The sequence below is a fragment of the Ranitomeya variabilis genome, chromosome 2, assembly GCF_051348905.1.
Source record: "Ranitomeya variabilis isolate aRanVar5 chromosome 2, aRanVar5.hap1, whole genome shotgun sequence".
Lineage (NCBI taxonomy): Eukaryota > Metazoa > Chordata > Amphibia > Anura > Dendrobatidae > Ranitomeya > Ranitomeya variabilis.
In genome coordinates, this window is record NC_135233.1 from 619,085,065 (window position 1) to 619,106,347 (window position 21,283).

Below are 21,283 nucleotides of genomic sequence, written 5' to 3' on the forward strand. Positions count from 1 at the left end.
CTGGGAACGGAAGATGGCGGCAGCCACGCGCCTAGGGACAGCTTCGCTGGATCCCAGGGGGTGAGTATATAACTATTTTTTGTTTTAATTATCTTTTTTTAACACGGATATGTGCTCACACTGCTATATACTACGTGGGCAGTGTTATATAGGGCATGGGCTGCGTTATATACAGCGTGGCTGCTATATTCTACTTCGGCAGTGTTATATACTGCGTGGGCTGCTATATACTACGTGGGCAGTGTTATATACCGCGTGGCTGCTATATACTACGTGGCCAGTGTTAGATACTATGTGGGCTGTGTTATGTACTGCGTGGCCTGTGCTATATATTACGTCGCCTATGTTATATACTGTTTGGGCTGTGTTATATACTGCGTAGCCACTGTTATATATTGCGTGGCCTGTATTAACGCATCGGGTATTCTACAATATGTATGTACAGTGCCTACAAGTAGTATTCAACCCCCTGCAGATTTAGCAGGTTTACACGTTTGGAATTAACTTGGCATTGTGACATTTGGACTGTAAATCAGCCTGAAAATGTTATTTCTTTGTTTATTTTTTTTTTAAATTGTGAAAAGTCTTTTCAGAGGGTCATTTATTATTCAACCCCTCAACCCACCAGAATTCTGTTTGGTTCCCCTAAAGTATTAAGAAGTAGTTCAGGCACAAAGAACAATGAGCTTCACATGTTTGGATTAATTATCTCTTTTTCCAGCCTTTTCTGACTATTTAAGACCCTCCCCAAACTTGTGAACAGCACTCAAACATGGTCAACATGGGAAAGACACAGGAGCATTCCAAGGCCATCAGAGACAAGATCGTGGAGGGTCACAAGGCTGGCAAGGGGTACAAAACCCTTTCCAAGGAGTTGGGCCTACCTGTCTCCACTGTTGGGAGCATCATCCGGAAGTGGAAGGCTTATGGAACTACTGTTAGCCTTCCACGGCCTGGACAGCCTTTGAAAGTTTCCTCCCGTGCCGAGGCCAGGCTTGTCCGAAGAGTCAAGGCTAACCCAAGGACAATAAGGAAGGAGCTCCGAGAAGATCTCATGGCAGTGGGGACATTGGTTTCAGTCAATACCATAAGTAACGTACTCCACCGCAATGGTCTCCATTCCAGACGAGCCCGTAAGGTACCTTTACTTTCAAAGCGTCATGTCAAGGCTTGTCTACAGTTTGCTCATGATCACTTGGAGGACTCTGAGACTGACTGGTTCAAGGTTCTCTGGTCTGATGAGACCAAGATCGAGATCTTTGGTGCCAACCACACACGTGACGTTTGGAGACTGGATGGCACTGCATACGACCCCAAGAATACCATCCCTACAGTCAAGCATGGTGGTGGCAGCATCATGCTGTGGGGCGGTTTCTCAGCCAAGGGGCCTGGCCATCTGGTCCGCATCCATGGGAAGATGGATAGCACAGCCTACCTGGAGATTTTGGCCAAGAACCTCCGCTCCTCCATCAAGGATCTTAAGATGGGTCATCATTTCATCTTCCAACAAGACAACGACCCAAAGCACACAGCCAAGAAAACCAAGGCCTGGTTCAAGAGGCAAAAAATCAAGGTGTTGCAGTGGCCTAGTCAGTCTCCTGACCTTAACACAATTGAAAACTTGTGGAAGGAGCTCAAGATTAAAGTCCACATGAGACACCCAAAGAACATAGATAACTTGGAGAAGATCTGCATGGAGGAGTGGGCCAAGATAACTCCAGAGACCTGTGCCGGCCTGATCAGGTCTTATAAAAGACGATTATTAGCTGTAATTGCAAACAAAGGTTATTCCACAAAATATTAAACCTAGGGGTTGAATAATAATTGACACGCACTTTTATGTTTAAAATTTATAAAAATTTAACTGAGCAACAAAACTTTTTGGTTTGTAAGATTTATGCATCTGTTAATAAATCCTGCTCTTGTTTGAAGGCTCTAACTTATTTGCATCTTATTAAATCTGCAGGGGGTTGAATACTACTTGTAGGCACTGTATGTATATAGCAGCCACATAGTATATAGCACAGGCCACGTAGTACTTGCTATATACTACATGGCTCCTATATACTACGTGGTCTGTGCTATATACTATGTGGCTGCTATATATATATATATATATATATATATATATATATATACACACACACATACATACATATCTCTATCTATATATACACATACATACATACATACATACATACATACATACATACATACTCTAGAATACCCGATGCGTTAGAATCGGGCCACCATCTAGTGTGAATATAAAGCTATAAAATTCATATAGTTGCAAGTGCCAAAAACAATCCAGATGCAGCAATCAATCAAATCCAAAGTGTAAAGTGTCGCTGCCTCAATATGTAGCAGGTCTTTTAATGACCAAAAAGTGCTAAGTGCAAACTGAGGGAGGGAAGATTACTTGATAACTACCTGAATAAGCCGCCACGTCCTGTATTAGCGCACCCCGCCGTGCGAACTTCGGAAATTTTCCTTCGTCAGGGGGTGGCTTTTGTTAAATCAAAGATCTATTTAAACCTAACATCCCCCTATCACCGCGGCCCGGGCATACTTGGCGCGTGCGCAGTCAGGAGTATCCGAAAGTCCCAGTGTACGCACCACGTGACCGGACGTACGGGGGCCGAGTACCCGATGTTGCCAAGGACATGGGGACGCGGCGCGCCGGGACTCCAGAGCACAGACAGCGCATGCGCGCTACCAGGATCTTACCAATCTCCCTGGACCGCGATCCTGGTAGCGCGCATGCGCTGTCTGTGCTCTGGAGTCCCGGCGCACCGCATCCTTGACGTCAAGTACTCGGCCCCCGTATGTCCAGTCACGTGGTGCGGACGCTGGGACTTCCGGATCCTCCTGACCGCGCACGCACCAAGTATGCCCGGGCCGCGGTGATAGGGGGATGTTAGGTTTAAATAGATCTTTGATTTAACAATAGCCACCCGCTGACGAAGGAGAATTTCCGAAGTTCGCGCGGCGGGGTGCGCTAATACAGGGTGTGGCGGCTTATTCAGGTAGTTATCAAGTAATCTTCCCTCCCTTAGTTTGCACTTAGCACTTTTTGGTCATTAAAAGACCTGCTATATATTGAGGCAGCGCCACTTTACACTTTAGCACTTTTTGGTTATTAAGGCTACTTTCACACTAGCGTTTTTGGCTGTACGTCACAATACGTCGTTTAGGAGAAAAAACGCATCCTGCAAAGTTGTCTGCAGGATGCTTTTTTTCCCCATAGACTTAGATTACCGATGCATTGCGACATATGGCCACACGTCGCAACAGTCGTGCGACGGTTGCGTCGTGTTTTGGCGGACCGTCAGCACAAAAAAAGTTACATGTAACTTTTTTTTGCGCGTCGTGTCTGCCATTTTCGACCAAGCGTCGTAAGACTGCTTCCGCTGCCCACGTCGGGCATTATTTTCACAACGCGCGTCAAGTCGACGCATAGCGACAGCCCCGTGCCGACGCTAGTGTGAAAGAAGCTTAAAAAGACCTGCTATATATTGAGGCAGCGACACTTTACACTTTGGATTTGATTGATTGCTGCATCTGGATTGTTTTTGGCACTTGCAACTATATGAATTTTATAGCTTTATATTCACATCAGTTTCAGATATGAATTGCTGCTTTGCACATTACAATTTTTTTTTTTTTTTTTCTGCCATTTTTGCACAATTTACATCTGAGGGACGTATTGATATATGAATTTGGTCGACCAGTAATATCTTAATTGTGAAACAACGATATATGTTGTTCTTTGTCCTGTTATGCGCACAGATATTTGTTGTTTTATTCATTTTTTGCCATCTTAAATAAAGGCATTTTTATAATCTATACCTGTATGGTGCCTCCCTGGCAACCTGTAGATTGGTGGTTGTGTTGTTCTCTCAGATGTGTCCTGGCAGTAGTCAGTATCTTGGTCTTCCTTGTAGTGACTAGCTATCCCATGTTGGAGCTTTTCCATCTTGACGGTTTTGAAGTTTTTACCAAGTGGAATCCTTTGTTTCCATTTCCCCATTAATGACCGATCTCTGGGCTATGTCACTGTCTCATGGTCTGATGCCCCCATCAATCAGATGCTACCAGCATCCATCACTATCAATGTGATGTGACCTGGCAAGTGGCTGCCAGACGACAGAGCCACCGGGCAACCATAATAAGTATTAAGGATATGGCTGAAAGTCACGAGAAGCCTCGGGAGGATCAATATGGAGCCTGGGAGATCAGCTTCCTGCACATGGACCTGAGGACGGGCTCTCAAAAAACTTTCCCACCGCACCCCAACTATGTCAGCAAAAAATTTATCTTGCAGGAGCGGAGACTGTGAAATGCACCTGTATAGAACATTCTGACCCGCTGTACCAGTCCATCAGGTCCAGACCCCAGATCCTGAGATTATACAATCGCAGAACATTACCGGCCCGTGACTGGTGGGGCTTTATCCCCTCCATCTTTCCACAGGAACGAACCCACCAAATATTGTATTAATGAGGCGACTAACGACAAGAACATAAAATGCTACAAAATCCAACTAAGGTCACATAAAACTAGGAATAAATATAAAAACAAAGCTTTATTTATACAAGAAAAGGGCAAATGAACAGAAGCAAAACTTTTTTTAAAAAAAAAAGCCTCATTATTGAACACAATCAGCAATGTTACGTCTAAGATTATAAGACAAAAATAAAGTGAAATACGTGCATCAGGTTATGATCCGTGCAGCAGTCGCCGTCCGCACCGCACAGGATACCGCTCGGTTTATGAGGCAGCATGTCACCCGCATGACCTAGCCACAGTGTGCTGGAGCTACATGGCCAGAGGGGTCACCAGCACCCATCCCTGCACCCCAACTAAAGAGGTCTCCTTCCACTTGGGTGACAGGAACATGCAGGGTGACAGTCGGCCAATATTAAGCCTTTGTACAATGAGTGGGCTCCGCCGGGCACACTCCTGGCTATACTAGCAGCACTAGGCATTGAGTGATTATTATATTGGTGTAGCTCAGGGTGGAGAAAGGCTTTACATACAGAACGCTTGTCTATAACTACGCAGGGTGAAGACTGTACATATAAACAACACCGCAAGCACGTGTCACCTAATCCCGCTCCATCTGCAACCATCACCCCGTTATCCCCCCCAAAAGAAAAAAATATTCCAGACTACAAGGGGTCGATTCTGTGCCGTTACCTAAAATCCAGATAATTTATAGAATTACATCCCGGAACGGAGCACCGCAGTCTGCTCCACCTGCATCAAACTAAACCAGCTAAAGAAAAGGCTTTACAAGCTGCGGACCACGTGCAGAGTACGTAAAAGGTAGACGATGGCCCCCAGCATGAAAAAACGTGAACTGACAGGTCAGTAAAACGTCCCCCCCTTTACAGAGACAACCTGACGCTGAGATGCATCTTCTCTCGCAGTTACAAAGGGAAGGAAACGATCGCAGTACACAGATCAGTCGGCCGCTAGTTACACGAGGGAGCTTTAATTCTCCAGACGCAGGATACATTGCGGGACGGAGGAGACGCGCACGCGGCAGCACTCTTCTCATAAGACTCTTGGGGAGGAGGAATAAAAAGTTAAATTAAATGAAAAATAAGAATTATGACTGCGGGACGGGCATCTTTATGCCAAGTTCATCCCGAATGTCTCCTGTGACGCGTAGACCATGTACAGAAATCCGTCCTCGTCCTTTTCCCGTTCGTAAACCTCAGAAATAGGCGTGGAGACGCTGACCATGCTGTGGCCGTTCACCAGCAGGAAGAAAGCTTGGTTGGCGTTCAGCTGGAGACGTCTCCTGCAAAAAGCGTGAAAAGGAGGAAAGTCACAACCTACTCGAGATCCAGGAAGAACAGACCATCGGCGCGATCTAGATCAATGCCCCCTTTATCAGTGGGACACCCCCTATAATATGCCTATGTTACAGAGATGATCATTGACCGTAGGACCACGGGGACCACCATTCAAAAGAATGGGAGACACGAATGTGTCAATGGAGAGTTGGTGAATAGAGCAGTGGCTGCCGTCTATGGGGAGAGGCGGCCCGATGCCCGGCGTCTATGGGGAGAGGCGGCCCGATGCCCGGCGTCTATGGGGAGAGGCGGCCCGATGCCCGGCGTCTATGGGGAGAGGCGGCCCGATGCCCGGCGTCTATGGGGAGAGGCGGCCCGATGCCCGGCGTCTATGGGGAGAGACGGCCAGGTGTCTATGGGAACAGGCGGCCGGGCCCAGTGCCTATGGGGAGCGGCGGCCGACTGTGTCCACCCGCCATCTGTAATGAGCGGGGGCTACACGCTCCCACTGTCTATAAGCAGCAGTGGCCATGACCGCTCTCCACAGCTATAGTCACTGCAGTAGAAGGACTTTGGGCCCCCTCGTCTTCAGGATCAGTGGGGTTCTCTGAAAGGCCACGTCCAGACACAGAGCCAGCAGGAAATCCTGCAGGCCAAGGTAAGACTTGTGGGTGCATGCAGTGTATAAGGGAGGACATTGTTCTACCGATCAGCTCGCATTACATTATTATCCCTCATGAACATGAAGAGCTCAGCTGTATCCCATACAATCCCAGAATGGCTGCCCCGCCGCCTCTGCATCTTACCGGATAATTTTGATGAGCTCGCTCATATTCACGTGATCCGGGACTAAGAATTTGGTTTTATCCAGCACGGGCAGCTGCTTCTCCCCCTTGTACCTCTCAATAATGACCTGTAGGGGAGAATGAGAGAGCATCAGTGTGAGATCTGTGCGCAGCGCTCCAGGCGCTTTCTACTTCTTAATATCAATGAAAAATCCTCAAGGTAAAAAATGAACTGTGTGAATGAAATGTTAGAAGTATTACTGCATAAAAAAATATATTTCTGGTCAAACCCAACTGCGATCAGACGTGCAGTGTTTTGGGCATACTTTTAAGTCAAAGCCAGGAAAACCTAAATATAATTTTTTTTTTCACAATTATCCTTACTGCTGGATCCATTTCCAGCTTTGACTCAAAAATGGCAGTGACATCTAGATGGACAGTGGATACGGCGAGCAGGAATGACTGGATCTGCAGTGCTGCACGTGTGTGAACAGAACTGAAAGTAACACATGAAGGAAACAGACACATAGAAAAATAATGTGATCAACCAGCAAACGTGAGGCTACAACACGGCCGCGTGCACCACGTGTGAGGCCACAACACGGCCGTGTGCACCACGTGTGAGGCCACAACACGGCCGCGTGCACCACGTGTGAGGCCACAACACGGCCGCGTGCACCACGTGTGAGGCCACAACACGGCCGCGTGCACCACGTGCGAGGCCACAACACGGCCGCGTGCACCACGTGCGAGGCCACAACACGGCCGCGTGCACCACGTGCGAGGCCACAACACGGCCGCGTGCACCACGTGCAAGGCCACAACACGGCCGCGTGCACCACGTGCGAGGCCACAACACGGCCGCGTGCACCACGTGCGAGGCCACAACACGGCCGCGTGCACCACGTGCGAGGCCACAACACGGCCGCGTGCACCACGTGCGAGGCCACAACAAGGCCGCGTGCACCACGTGTGAGGCCACAACAAGGCCGCGTGCACCACGTGTGAGGCCACAACAAGGCCGCGTGCACCACGTGTGAGGCCACAACAAGGCCGCGTGCACCACGTGTGAGGCCACAACAAGGCCGTGTGCACCATGCGTAGGGCCACAATATGGCCATGTGCACCGCTTTCTGATGGCCCGGACTGGTCAATGGGGACAAGTTGCACAATTTGTGCTAGAACGCAGAGTAATGCAGCTGACGGTAGGTGAGGACGGGCCAACTTTGTGGTCGCTGTACCCTGTGAGCCACAATTTCACCCCATCACCTGCATTACACATAAAGCTGCAGCGTTGTGGCCGGTCGCCGTGCAGCCGCAGCGAGTCCTCGGTCACCATCTGCCATACACTGCAAGGCTTATTATATGGGATCAGGGGGCGATGCACCGCCGGCTTCTTTTTGGCGCAGTCTGTGGAACTTTCCATCCTGTCCAGAATCCTGAGCAACTAACGTCACGGAGGAGCCGCCAATAGCGGGAAGCAAACTGCAAGTATCCAGCGTTGCATAAAGCAGTCATATGACCGAGCGAGGGGATTGCTGGAGGAAAAGCCATCTGGAGAGGCCTGAAATGTGATCCCCGGGCTCAGCTGTCTGTGTAAGCCCCGGCCTGCGCCCACCCCTCCTCTAGAGAAGCCACAAAACACGCTCTTAAAGGGGCACTGACCCCACTGTCTGCTGCGCATAATAATGCTGGTGCGTTATAAGCGGAAAGTAGGGATTGGGGGCAGGGAGGGGTCTGCACCTTCTATCACTCATCATAGGGGACAGTGCACCAATGGGAAGGGCTGACAACAGAGAGCAGTAGACACAGTCATCTAGCGATACATCTGTTTCTCCGCACAAGGCAGATGTGGGATCTTTTAGCCTTTCATGTTACGGATTTCTGTTCCGTCCTGTGGTCTCTCCATGTTTGATCAGAGGCGGCGGCGATCACTCACCGGGATTTTAGTCGGATGCTGCTCTCTGATCACCCGGACATCTTCCACTCTCTGCTCTAGAAAACAAATCAGATAGTAATGTGTACACATAGGGAGATAACAGGGAGAGAACCTGCAGAAGCGGGCGTTTACCCCTGGTGCGGGGCATTATGGCATATACTCACTTTATACTCCCACCTCCCCATTATAGCTCTGTGATAAGAGATGGGGCGTCCTACCAGTAACACCCACCATCCTGGGGTCACCCGCCGTCCTACCAGCAACACCCGCCGTCCTGGGGTCACCCGCCTTGTATCTACAGCACTGACCGGTCAGACATCAATACATTTCCCCCAGATGGCGGATGCTGAGGTTTACTGCGCAGCCGCATTGCCCGGGATGTCCTGTACTTGTCTGACAGTAAATTCTACAAATGTAACTGCCACCAGTATTGCTACAATGTTACCAGATGTGACTGGGAAGAGAGGTTATGGCTCCCCCACAGGCAGTTATGGAGTACTGCACGGTGTTTCATTTTTATTTATTGAATATATTGTATTTCCTTCTATTCATCATAAAGCACCGATATATTCTGCAGCGCTGTACAGAGAAGGTGACACTGTTCTCGTCATCGCAGCTGCCCCGGGGCAGATGGCAGAGTCCTCAAAGGCGATGTGCAGCCCTCAGTCTTCTTATAGAGGTCATCATCATAATTGGATTTCTCCATGCCCTCGGCCCCCTATACAGCTGTAGTATTGTAACCTGGTCTCCAACAGGAGGGCACAGCGGGGGGCACCTAATAAGGTTTACTGTTCATTCAATGGCAGCAAAGTCAGAGGGACCTTCTATCTAACAAGTATGGGGCTGTCCCAAATCCCCCACATCAAAGGCTGTCAGGGAAAAGGAGGGACAGAGGGATCAAGGAGAGAGGGGACAGAGAGGAGGCCCGGAGGAAGGGAGCGGGGGGACAGAGAGGAGGCCCGGGGGAGGGGGACAGAAAGGAGGCCCGGAGGAGGGAGTGGGGGGACAGAGAGGAGGCCCGGAGAAGGGAGAGAGAGGACAGAGAGGAGGCCCAAAGGAGGGAGAGAGGGGATACAGAGGAGGCCCGGAGGAGGGGACAGAGAGGATGCCCGGAGGAGGGAGAGAGTGGGGAGAGAGGATGCCCGGAGGAGGGAGAGAGTGGGGAGAGAGGATGCCCGGAGGAGAGAGGATGCCAGGAGGAGGGAGAGAGGATGCCCCCAGGAGGGAGAGAGTGGGGAGAAAAGAGACCCGGAGGAGGGAGAGAGGAGGCCTGGAGGAGGAGGAGAGAGGGGACAGAGATCCGGGGGGGGGGGGTACAGAGGGATCCAGAGGGGAGAAGGAGGCACAGAGGGAATCCAGGGTGGGACAGGACAGCAGGGGTAGCAGCAGGATAGAGGAGCCCGATTGCAGGGTCCTGTCTTCTCCCAGTATGGATGAGCAGACGGGGCCCGTGTATTGGGGGCTTGGGAGGAACAGCTCGTTTTTTGGCAGTTGCACTATGAAGGTTAAAGGGAACCTGTCACCCCCAAAATGGCTGGTGAGGTAAGCTCACCGGCATCAGGGGCTTATCTACAGCATTCTGTAATGCTGTAGATAAGCCCCCGATGTAACCTGAAAGAGGAGAAAAAGACGTTAGATTATACTCACCCAGGGGTGGTCCCGGTGCGGTCTGGTCAAATGGGCGTCTCCGGTGCCTCCCATCTTCATTCCAAGACGTCCTCTTCGGGTCTTTACGCCGCGACTCCGGCGCAGGCGTACTTTGTCTGCCCTGTTCAGGGCAGAGCAAAGTACTGCAGTGCTCAGGCACTGGGCCTCTGACCTTTCCGGCGCCTGCGCACTGCAGTACTTTGCTCTGCCCTCAACAGGGCGGAGGAGTACGCCTGTGCCGAAGCGTAAAGGCCCGAAGAGGACGTCATGGAATGAAGATGGGAGGCACCGGAGCGGACCGGAGACACCCATCCGACCTGACAGCAGCGGGACCGCCCCTGGGTGAGTATAATCTAACGTCTTTATCTCCTATTTCAGGTAACATCGGGGGCTTATCTACAGCATTACAGAATGCTGTAGATAAGCCCCTGATGCCGGTGAGCTTACCTCACCAGCCATTTTGGGGGTGACAGGTTCCCTTTAAACAGGATAATGTGACCAAGAAATGTCACTATTCTTAGCTTAGCGCCCCCTGCAGGCCCAGCCCTGCCTATCCTGGCCCCAACCTCTGAGCCAGATGGTCGCTGCAGACAGTAATGGCGGCTGCTCTCATTCATGGCTCTTTTTCACATTATGAATAAGCCGCTTTCGTCTTTAGGGTATGTGTCCACGGTCAGGTTTGCTTCAGGCTTTGGTCAGGATTTTATGCAGGTAAAATCCTGACCAAAAATGAACCTGAGGTCACTGGCAGGTCACCTGTGGTGTTCCTGCGTGTTTTGCTCATTGTAGCAACATCCTGCGTTCCGAAAAAACGCAACGCGTGTGCGTTTTTGCTGGAAAAACGCATGCGTTTTTTAATGCACAGTGGAGACGGGATTTTATTAAATCCCCTCCACTATGCTGTAACATCTGGACGCTGCGTGTTTGACGATGCGGCTCAACGCTGCGTCAAAAACGCAGCGTTTCCTGAACGTGGACACATACCCTAACAGGCCGTTAGGATTCCCCTGGGGTCTCCGGCTTCCTCTGGGGTCTCCGTCCTCAGCTATAAAGCAATTACAAGAGACAGAAGAAAAGGCTTAACAGCAGTAAAGAGCTCCGCAGCCCTGCACTAGTCCAGTATGGCGGCAGCACATAGAGGGACGGTACTACAATGTTTAGTAAAAGAAGAATTCTACAATTTTATAACAGGGAGATGTAGGAGGAACAGGTCCAACAAATGTGGGGTCATTGGTTGAGTGCCCCCTTTAGGTTAATGTAAAACAGTCTAAACATAAGGGAACTTATTAACTAAAATTTCCCTGATATGATCTGTCTATACCTTTAGATGTGGGGGGATCCTTCACCTGTGAGGGGGGCAGTATATAACCCAGATGGGGGGGAGCAGTACATCCTCTGCATAGCACAGTATATACAGTCTGTAGGGGCAGAAGAGTCTCCGGCATACACCTTTGTGTGGGGGAGGGTGACGAATACCCTCTGTGTGAGCAGTACATACCCTCCATAGATATACCCCATACATACATACCCCATGTAGGGAAACAGCCCTCTCCTGTTACTTCTGATTCTCCACCTTCCATTACCTGGAATACCAGGTGGGGGGCCGTGTCTGGGGCGAGGGCTGCGTCTCTGCTGGGTAACTGGGCCCCTTTAACTTTCTATATGACATGTCAGACGAGGCTATACATCATTAATGAGGCGTCGGCCCCCCATACAGCGGATCCTTCTCATTAACCCTACAAGGCCAGGGCCGCGCTGCGACATGTCCCAGCCAATATCTGAGCTGCAGCAACTGGTACCAGAGGACGGCGCCCCAATGCAATGTGATCCCAGGGATCGGCACGGGATCCGATGAGATCACACCTCGCACCGAATGCGGATCCGTGTGTGCCAGACTCCTAAACTGCCCAACAAGGGGTAAAGAAAGCCCCTCGCCACGTCAGCCAATCAGCAGTCTGGGGGGTCACAGGGCACTTTTCTCCTGGCCCTGTCTGTGGGGCGAGCCTCACTTCACCCTAGATTACACCAATGCCATCACTTCAAGGGGTCATGTCCCGGCTATACGCTGCCTTTAAAGGGAAGGTGCCACCAGTTTTTTTTGTAGTTTGTTTTTTTGTGAAATTAAGCTTAAAATAGTAAATAAAATGTATTAATGCAATGTTTGCAAACATTTCTATATGAAAAATATTATATAATTTCTTACAAATATATATATTGACCACTAGGGGGAGCATTTTCCGTTTTAGACCTCAAGCAGCTATAGTGAGGCCGGCCTCACACTCAGCGTATGTAAATACGGTCCGTTTTTTACGGCCGTAATACGCAGAAAAGTCCCCAAAATAGTGATCCGTATGTCATCCGTAGGCAGGGTGTGTCAGCGTATTTTGCGCATGGCATCCTCCGTATGTAATCCGCATGGCATCTGTACTGCGATATTTTCTCGCAGGCTTGCAAAACCGACATCTAATGGATTTATGTGCTCAAATGTTCGTTAAAATATATATATATATATATATATATATATATATATATATATATATATATATATATATATATATATATATATATATATATATATATATATATATATACACATATACACACACACTATATATATATATATATATATATATATATATAGCTGAGAAAGGCTCAGTTGGAGCCGAAACGTCGGACAGACATGTGGGTGTAATTAAACACTGCACAATTGATTGAGAAACTATGGAGTGCTGCCTGGTTTTTGCTTGAATATATATATATATACACACACACACACACACATACACAGTATATATATATATATATATATACACACACACATACACACACTCACCGGCCACTTTATTAGGTACACCTGTCCAACTTCTTGTTAACACTTAATTTCTAATCAGCCAATCACATGGCGGCAACTCAGTGCATTTAGGCATGTAGACATGGTCAAGACAATCTCCTGCAGTTCAAACCGAGCATCAGTATGGGGAAGAAAGGTGATTTGAGTGCCTTTGAACGTGGCATGGTTGTTGGTGCCAGAAGGGCTGGTCTGAGTATTTCAGAAACTGCTGATCTACTGGGATTTTCACGCACAACCATCTCTAGGGTTTACAGAGAATGGTCCGAAAAAGAAAAAAAATCCAGTGAGCGGCAGTTCTGTGGGCGGAAATGCCTTGTTGATGCCAGAGGTCAGAGGAGAATGGGCAGACTGGTTCGAGCTGATAGAAAGGCAACAGTGACTCAAATCGCCACCCGTTACAACCAAGGTAGGCCTAAGAGCATCTCTGAACGCACAGTGCGTCGAACTTTGAGGCAGATGGGCTACAGCAGCAGAAGACCACACTGGGTACCACTCCTTTCAGCTAAGAACAGGAAACTGAGGCTACAATTTGTACAAGCTCATCGAAATTGGACAGTAGAAGATTGGAAAAACGTTGCTTGGTCTGATGAGTCTCGATTTCTGCTGCGACATTCGGATGGTAGGGTCAGAATTTGGCGTAAACAACATGAAAGCATGGATCCATCCTGCCTTGTATGGAGCATCTTTGGGATGTGCAGCCGACAAATCTGCGGCAACTGTGTGATGCCATCATGTCAATATGGACCAAAATCTCTGAGGAATGCTTCCAGCACCTTGTTGAATCTATGCCACGAAGAATTGAGGCAGTTCTGAAGGCAAAAGGGGGTCCAACCCGTTACTAGCATGGTGTACCTAATAAAGTAGCCGGTGAGTGTATATATATCTCTATCATTGAGACACATATATATATATTCTGTATTTATATTTAATTCAGCGCGATATATGTGAAAAGCCGGTAATTCAATTGCCGGCTTTTCATTTCTCCTTCCCAAACCCGACATGATATGAGACATGGTTTACATACAGTAAACCATCTCATATCCCCTTTTTTTTTTGCATATTCCACACTACTAATGTTAGTAGTGTGTATGTGCAAAATTTGGGTGCTGTAGCTGCTAAAATAAAGGGTTAAAAGGCGGAAAAAATTGGCGTGGGCTTCCGCGCAATTTTCTCCGCCAGAGTGGTAAAGCCAGTGACTGAGGGCAGATATTAATAGCCTAGAGAGGGTCCATGGTTATTGGCCCCCCCTGGCTACAAACATCTGCCCCCAGCCACCCCAGAAAAGGCACATCTGGAAGATGCGCCTATTCTGGCACTTGGCCTCTCTCTTCCCACTCCCGTGTAGCGGTGGGATATGGGGTAATGAAGGGTTAATGTCACCTTGCTATTGTAAGGTGACATTAAGCCAGATTAATAATGGAGAGGCGTCAATTATGACACCTATCCATTATTAATCCAATTGTATGAAAGGGTTAAAAAAAAACACACACATTATTAAAAAGTATTTTAATGAAATAAACTCACAGGTTGTTTTAATATTTTATTGCTCTCTCAATCCACCTGAAGACCCTTGCTTGGCAAAATAATAAACCAACAATATACATACCTTCTGTTGATCTGTCACGTCCCACGAAGTAAATCCATCTGAAGGGGTTAAATCATTTTACAGGCAGGAGCTGTGCTAAAGCACTCGCTCGTGCCTGTAAACCCCGGGTGCTGAAAGGAAAGCTGGGTGATCTGTACTTACATTGAGTCGCGGTGAGGCGCCCTCTGCTGGATGTCCTCATATGAACTCGAGCGTGGGAACTTTTCCAAGGCTCCAGTTCATGAGGACATAGCATGCTATGCTATATTGTGTGCATGCTATGTCTCTCCTGTTTTGTGACTAACACTCTTGCCATCCCCCCCTTCCCCCACCTTAATCCCTGTCCTGTCAGCTCTCCTGCTCTCTCACCAGGTGTCAGCTCCCTCTCTGCAGGCTGTGAATGCAGCTTACCGGAGATCTCCAGGACTGTGTGTGAGGAGGCGGAGACAGAGCAGGAGAAGCACCCAGGGAGGGCAGCGTGTGAGAGCAGGGGATGTCTGCTCAGGACGTGCTTCTCTCCTGTGATAGAGTAAAGGTACCGTCACACTAAGCGACGCTGCAGCGATACAGACAACGATGCCGATCGCTGCAGCGTCGCTGTTTGGTCGCTGGAGAGCTGTCACACAGACCGCTCTCCAGCGACCAACGATGCCGAGGTCCCTGGGTAACCAGGGTAAACATCGGGTTGCTAAGCGCAGGGCCGCGCTTAGTAACCCGATGTTTACCCTGGTTACCAGTGTAAAATGTAAAAAAACAAACAGTACATACTCACCTTCTGATGTCTGTCACACATCCCTCGCTGTCCGCTTCCTGCACTGACTGAGTGCCGGCACTAACAGCAGAGCGGTGACGTCACCGCTGTGCTGTGCTTTCACTTACGGCCGGCGCTCAGTCAGTGCAGGAAGCGGACAGCGAGGGACGTGTGACAGACATCAGCAGGTGAGTATGTACTGTTTGTTTTTTTACATTTTACACTGGTAACCAGGGTAAACATCGGGTTACTAAGCGCGGCCCTGCGCTTAGTAACCCGATATTTACCCTGGTTACCAGTGTAAAACATCGCTGGCATCGTTTCTTTTGCTGTAAAACACAACGATACACGGCGATCTGACGACCAAATAAAGTTCTGAACTTTAATCAACGACCAGCGATATCACAGCAGGATCCTGATCGCTGCTGCATGTCAAACACAACGATATCGCTAGCCAGGACGCTGCAACGTCACGGATCGCTATCGATATCGTTTAGTGTGACGGTACCTTTAGTGGAGCTCGGCAGATAGCACTGGGCTATAATAAAATGGCGGCCAGTCACACCTACAGCAGTGAATTGTGCAGCCCACAGAGGCGTACCCAGCTCACTGCTAATGTTGCTGCAATGTTATAGATAGGAGATAATAGACCGGCGCTGACCCTATGTCCATGGGGTGCCGCAAAATGACACTGATAGTGTCACATAGTGAACTGCTGTGAAACCAAGATGTCAGCCCCCAGTGCCTTCTTTAAACTCATATAACACACGAAATCTGTTTCACATGCATTTAAAACTTGGTTATAGCAGCATGTTATGCTACATTAAAGTGATTTATTAATCATCTACAAACGCGGTACCTTCCCTTTAAGAGCAGGCACAGCACATGATGATTGGCGCTTGCACTGCACTGATAGGATTTAGCATGAGGCCCTTTAAATATTGCAGGCAGCAGCCATAGACATAGCTGATGATGTCATGTATGAGCGAGGTGCCGCTCCGCCTGTGCCCGCTCTGCTGTCCTGTCATTATACAATTACATGGCTGATCGACAAGGATAATGGCCTTGTTACAAGGAGATGGCTAATAAGCGGACACGTCCCAGACACTGCGGCCATTGTGTCCTGCAGTGAATGCATCATCTGAGCTGTCAGTGGGCGCCCCCATTATACCCGCAGCGACAAGTGGCTCCCACATTATACCCGTAGTAACAAGTGGGCCCCCCATATACCCGTAGCGACAAGTGGGCCCCCATTATACCCGCAGCGACAAGTGGCTCGCCTATTATACCCGCAGCGAAAAGTGGCTCCCCTATTATACCCGCAGCGACAAGTGGCACCCCTACTATACCCGCCGCGACAAGTGGCTCCCCCATTATACCCATAGTGACAAGTGGGCCCCCATTATACCCGCAGCGACAAGTGGGCCCCCCATTATACCCGCAGCGACAAGTGGTTCCCCTATTATACCCGCAGCGACAAGTGGTTCCCCTATTATACCCGCAGCGACAAGTGGTTCCCCTATTATACCCGCAGCGACAAGTGGTTCCCCTATTATACCCGCAGCGACAAGTGGGCCCTCATTATACCCGCAGCGACAAGTGGGCCCTCATTATACCCGCAGCGACAAGTGGGCGCCCCCATTACACCCGCAGTGACAAGTGGGCCCTCATTATACCCGCAGCGACAAGTGGTTCCCCTATTATTCCCTCAGCGACAAGTGGTTCCCCTATTATTCCCTCAGCGACAAGTGGTTCCCCTATTATACCCGCAGCGACAAATAGTGCCCCCATTATACCCGCAGCGACAAACGGTGCCCCCATTATACCCACAGCGACAAACGATGCCCCCATTATGCTCACAAAGACAGGGAGTCCCTTTATTGTATCCGTGGCCTGGGCCCTTTAATAACCACAACTGTCTCCCTATGGAACAGAGCCAAACATGGCAGGTGACATCGGGCCCTCGCTTCCTGGCAGATCCTGTACACAGCAGCTCCTGATTTATGGGGCGACAGCGGGACCAGAACCTGCGGCAATGACAAATTAACCCCTGAGCAGTCACGTCATACCACCGGTACACCGCAGAATCAGACGCCAGCGAGCACCAATCCAGATCATGTTACCGGGAGGAGGAGGGGGGCTCAGGTCACTGAAATGACAACATACAGCAGCCTAAATCCTGAGCACCGGGGGAGGGGGTCCGCCTGTACCCCCCAAACAGCGACTTATTGGTTCCCCCCTCCCCCGGGCAATGTCACCAGCTCCCCAAAATCTGCTCCTGGAGGAATGGGCTCTAACACAGAGGGCGGCTGTACAGGTGGAGTGGAGTCTGGCCATACATTGTGTTACACCAGCCCCCCATCTCTGCAGGGTCTCCCCCAGTAAAAATGATTTCATCCTACCCCCCCACCGGGGTCCCAGGTATCACTATGTACTGTACTGGGGGCCCCGAGGTATCACTATGTCACCGTACTGGGGGGCCCAGGTGTAAAGGCCCCGTCTCACTTAGCGATTTACCAACGATCACGACCAGCGATATGACCTGGCCGTGATCGTTGGTAAGTCGCTGTGTGGTCGCTGGGGAGCTGTCACACAGACCGCTCTCCCCAGCGACCAACGATCAGGGGAACGAGTTCGGCATCGTTGAAACTGTCTTCAACGATGCCGAAGTCCCCCTGCAGCACCCGGGTAACCAGGGTAAACATCGGGTTACTAAGCGCAGGGCCGCGCTTAGTAACCCGATGTTTACCCTGGTTACCAAAAAAAACAAACACTACATACTCGCCTTTCGGTGTCCAGGTCCCTTGCCGTCTGCTTCCTGCTCTCTGACTGAGCCGCCGTACACTGAGAGCAGAGCGCAGCGGTGACGTCACTGCTGTGCTCTCACTTCTCACTGTACGGCCGGCAGTCAGTCAGAGCAGGAAGCAGACGGCAAGGGACCTGACTGACATCAGAAGGCGAGTATGTATTGTTTGTTTTTTTTTACATTTACGCTGGTAACCAGGGTAAACATCGGGTTACTAAGCGCGGCCCTGCGCTTAGTAACCCGATGTTTACCCTGGTTACCAGTGAAGACATCGCTGGATCGGTGTCACACACACCGATTCAGCAATGTCAGCGGGGCCTCAACGACCAAAAAAAGGTCCAGGCCATTCCGACACGACCAGCGATCTCGCAGCAGGGGCCTGATCGCTGGTACATGTCACACATAGCGAGATCGCTATGGAGGTCGCTGTTGCGTCACAAAACTTGTGACTCAGCAGCGATCTCGCTAGCGATCTCGCTATGTGAGACGGGGCCTTAACTGTACTGGGTGTCTGACCCCTCCCCCCTCCCCGGGTGTTACTGTACTGGGGGCCCCGGGGTGTCTGATCCCCCCTCCCCCGGGGGTCTCTACTGGGGGCCCCGGGGTGTCTGATCCCCCCCTCCCCCGGGGGTCTCTACTGGGGGCCCCGGGGTGTCTGATCCCCCCTCCCCCGGGGGTCTCTGTACTGGGGGCCCCGGGGTGTCTGATCCCCCCTCCCCCGGGGGTCTCTACTGGGGGCCCCGGGGTGTCTGATCCCCCCTCCCCCGGGGGTCTCTGTACTGGGGGCCCCGGGGTGTCTGATCCCCCCTCCCCCGGGGGTCTCTGTACTGGGGGCCCCGGGGGTCGCTGTACTGGGGGCCCCGGGGTGTCTGATCCCCCTTCCCCCGGGGGTCGCTGTACTGGGGGCCCCGGGGTGTCTGATCCCCCTTCCCCCGGGGGTCGCTGTACTGGGGGCCCCGGGGTGTCTGATCCCCCTTCCCCCGGGGGTCGCTGTACTGGGGGTCCCGGGGTGTCTGATCCCCCTTCCCCCGGGGGTCGCTGTACTGGGGGCCCCGGGGTGTCTGATCCCCCTTCCCCCGGGGGTCGCTGTACTGGGGGCCCCGGGGTGTCTGATCCCCCTTCCCCCGGGGGTCGCTGTACTGGGGGTCCCGGGGTGTCTGATCCCCCTTCCCCCGGGGGTCGCTGTACTGGGGGCCCCGGGGTGTCTGATCCCCCCCCCCCCCTCCTCGGGTGTCACTGTACTGGGGGCCCCGGGGGGTCCGATCCCCCTCCCCGGGTGTCAATAGTCCGGTGTCTGACAGTACACGGACACTTTATATCCCGCCGCCGGAAATGCGGGCCTTTAACTCCTTCGCTGCCGGAAGCCATCTTGTCCGCAGTTCTCGGGCTGGGGCCAAAGGCGGCCCCCACGGCTTGTGGCCCTACGCTGGGGCCCCTGCATAATGACGTCACACCATCTGCCGCACAAACCTCTGCAGGGGGAGCGTTAACACTTCAGCTGCCGGATCGACATTATTAACCATGTCAGCACCCTTACCTAGTGTCCTCCTCTGCTTGAAGCTCTTCTCTGAAGGCATGGCCGCCGGTCTGTGTGTGGAGAGCGATGCACACGGGACTCTGCTGCTCCTGGCCGCTGCCTCCTCCCTGCACTGTCTGCAGCGCCAGCCCCGAGCAGCAAAACAAAACACTGGCCGCTGACGTCACAGCTGACGTCACCGACAGTCTCCTGCCGCCATGTTGAGTGAGGCAGGGAGTCACGTGTCGTTCCTGGACTAACTCCACTGGCATTGTGGGAGTCGGAGATCAGCAAAGACCCACAGTGACGTCACCTACTGCCCGAGGGGGGGGGGAATGAGCGACCAGAGCATGCGCACAGTGCGGAGGACTGCCACCTTGAGATACACAGCTATAGACAGTATAACAAAGGAGAGGATTAGATACACGGCTCAGCAGACAGTATCACACAGGTTAGGATTAGATACATGGCTCAGCAGACAGTATCACACAGGATAGGATTAGATACACGGCTCAGCAGTCAGTATCACACAGGATAGGATTAGATCCACAGCTCAGCAGACAGTATCACACCGGAGAGGATTAGATACACGGCTCAGCAGTCAGTACCACACAGGATAGGATTAGATACATGGCTCAGCAGACAGTATCACACAGGATAGGATTAGATACACGGCTCAGCAGTCAGTACCACACAGGATAGGATTAGATACACAGCTCAGCAGTCAGTATCACACAGGATAGGATTAGATACACGGCTCAGCAGTCAGTATCACACAGGATAGGATTAGATACACGGCTCAGCAGTCAGTATCACACAGGATAGGATTAGATACACGGCTCAGCAGACAGTATCACAGGATAGGATTAGATACACGGCTCAGCAGACAGTATCACACAGGATAGGATTAGATAACACGGCTCAGCAGACAGTATCACGCAGGATAGGATTAGATACACGGCTCAGGACACAGTATCACAGGATGGGATTAGATACACAGCTCAGCAGACAGTATCACACGATAGGATTAGATACACGGCTCAGCAGTCAGTATCACACAGGATAGGATTAGATACACGACTCAGCAGTCAGTATCCCACAGGAGAGGATTGGATACGCGGCTCAGCAGTCAGTATCACACAGGATAGGATTAGATACACGGCTCAGCAGTCAGTATCACACAGGAGAGGATTAGATACACGGCTCAGCAGTCAGTATCACACAGGATAGGATTAGATACACGGCTCAGCAGTCAGTATCACACAGGATAGGATTAGATACACAGCTCAGCAGACAGTATCACACAGGATAGGATTAGATACACGGCTCAGCAGTCAGTATCACAGGATAGGATTAGATACACGGTTCAGCAGTTAGTATCACACAGGATAGGATTAGATACACGACTCAGGAGACAGTATCACACAGGACAGGATTAGATACACAGCTCAGCAGACAGTATCACACAGGAGAGGATTAGATACACGGCTCAGCAGTCAGTATCACACAGGATAGGATTAGATACACGACTCAGCAGACAGTATCACACAGGAGAGGATTAGATACACGGCTCAGCAGTCAGTATCACACAGGATAGGA

At 50.7% G+C, this 21,283-nt stretch overlaps 1 protein-coding gene across 1 annotated transcript; it reads right to left on the bottom strand.

Annotated features, from left to right (window-relative positions):
• Positions 1-4,566: 4,566 nt before the first annotated feature.
• MAP1LC3B (microtubule associated protein 1 light chain 3 beta) lies at positions 4,567-19,937 on the bottom strand. Its single transcript, XM_077288832.1, has 4 exons — positions 19,706-19,937; positions 8,529-8,584; positions 6,611-6,717; positions 4,567-5,809 (listed from the first exon to the last, which is right to left on the bottom strand). Exons 1-4 carry the CDS (start codon positions 19,743-19,745, stop codon positions 5,638-5,640), a joined length of 375 nt encoding a protein of 124 aa, XP_077144947.1. The 5' UTR covers positions 19,746-19,937; the 3' UTR covers positions 4,567-5,637.
• Positions 19,938-21,283: the final 1,346 nt, after the last annotated feature.